Source organism: Myotis brandtii, unplaced genomic scaffold (assembly GCF_000412655.1).
Source record: "Myotis brandtii unplaced genomic scaffold, ASM41265v1 scaffold187, whole genome shotgun sequence".
In the NCBI taxonomy this organism is placed as follows: domain Eukaryota; kingdom Metazoa; phylum Chordata; class Mammalia; order Chiroptera; family Vespertilionidae; genus Myotis; species Myotis brandtii.
The window spans coordinates 3,875,348-3,876,705 of NW_005356944.1; the positions used below are offsets into that span (position 1 = coordinate 3,875,348).

General features: G+C 62.4%; 1 protein-coding gene across 1 annotated transcript in view; it reads right to left on the bottom strand.

Annotated features, from left to right (window-relative positions):
* FGF19 (fibroblast growth factor 19) overlaps positions 1-1,356 on the bottom strand; it is a gene marked incomplete at its 5' end in the record, with an annotated part of 3,504 nt that extends 2,148 nt beyond the window's left edge. The window contains 2 exons of the mRNA XM_005864497.1: positions 756-859; positions 1,260-1,356. Coding sequence (XP_005864559.1) covers positions 756-859; positions 1,260-1,356 — 201 coding nt within the window. The remainder of the gene's footprint in view (positions 1-755; positions 860-1,259) is intronic.
* Between the last annotated feature and the right edge of the window lie 2 nt (positions 1,357-1,358).

Genomic DNA, 1,358 nt, shown 5'->3' on the forward strand with positions numbered 1-1,358 from the left:
TCCAGTGAAGCCCCCGGCCCACACACACACACACACACACACACACAGTCACCCCCGGGCGGCGGGGGAGGGGGGCTCCCTTTGAACTCTCTGTCTTTGTTCCGGGCACTTCCTGCCCCGAGACTCGGTGGGTAGCTGAGCCATCTCACCCCTGAAGGCATCTGCCGCACAGGTGAGCTGGACACCAGGATGGCCACCAGGGACAGAACGCATGGAATATTATTCTGATGGGCCTGCAAAACGTTTTTCTTATAGATAAAAATTAATTTAAAAATACCTCCAATCCTGAATGCCACTTTCCCCTGAGTTGTTTGAGGAGTGACCTTTTGAAAAAGACCCGAATTGTGGACACACCCTTTTTCTTTCTTTTTTAAATCCTGTGGGGAGGGGAGCCGATTGGAGGACCACCCAAGAGCAAGCCCAGCCTGAAAAGGCCCGAGGTGGGTTTTCCTGTTTCACAGCAGACAGCCAAGTAACGGGTTCCCTCCATCCGACTGGGCCGGCCTCTGGCTCAACTGTAAGCGTGAAGGCGGCTTTGACCCATTCTCCCGCCACTGGGCCACTGGCCCGGGCCCTAAACTTCCGCAGAAAGACGTCGGACGTTAACTTAGTCTGGCCCTGGCAGCCAGCCTTCCCCTCGGAGCTGCGAGCCCCGCGAGCGGGAGGAAGCCCGGGAACCCTGGATCGAATCCAGCGCCCCTCCCCCGCCCTGCAGGCCCCGGTCCCAGCGCCTCCCGCCTGTTGGCGACACCTACCAGCCCCAGCATCCTGCCGTCGCCCTCCATGCAGAGGTACAGGGCGCTGTGCACGCCCTTGATGGCCACTTTCCGCAAGGCGACGGCCCTGATTTCCACCAAACCTGATGCGAGAGAAGCAAAGAGCTGCAGCCGGGGCCGCGGGCCCGACGATATGTGGACGTGGTTGGTGCCCGTACCCTGCCCCCATCTCCTCACGCTGTTGGGGGCCCAGGGAGGGAGTGGAACGCCGAGGTGCCAAGTCCTGGGATTCCCACGAGTGAAGGGTCCGTAGGAGCCAAAGGGAGGAGGGGGGGCGATCAGGGGAGAGTAACCCATGGGTGTGGTAGGTCTACGGGCCCATGCCCCCTCCCCCAGTCCTCACGCTGTCGGGGGACCCAGGGAGGGTACAGAACGAGGATCTGCTAAAACCTGGTGTTGCCGGGAGTGGGGAGCCCGCGGGATTAGAAGGAGGTGAAGGAAGGAGGGGACCCTGGGCAGGAGGGAGACCCGGCGGGCACTCACTGTGCGCGCTCTGGCCCCGCGCGCAGTCCACTGCGCCGTCAGCGCGGATGCGCAGGAAGCAGCTGGATGGGCCGTGGGGGCCGGAGGTGGGCAGGTGGC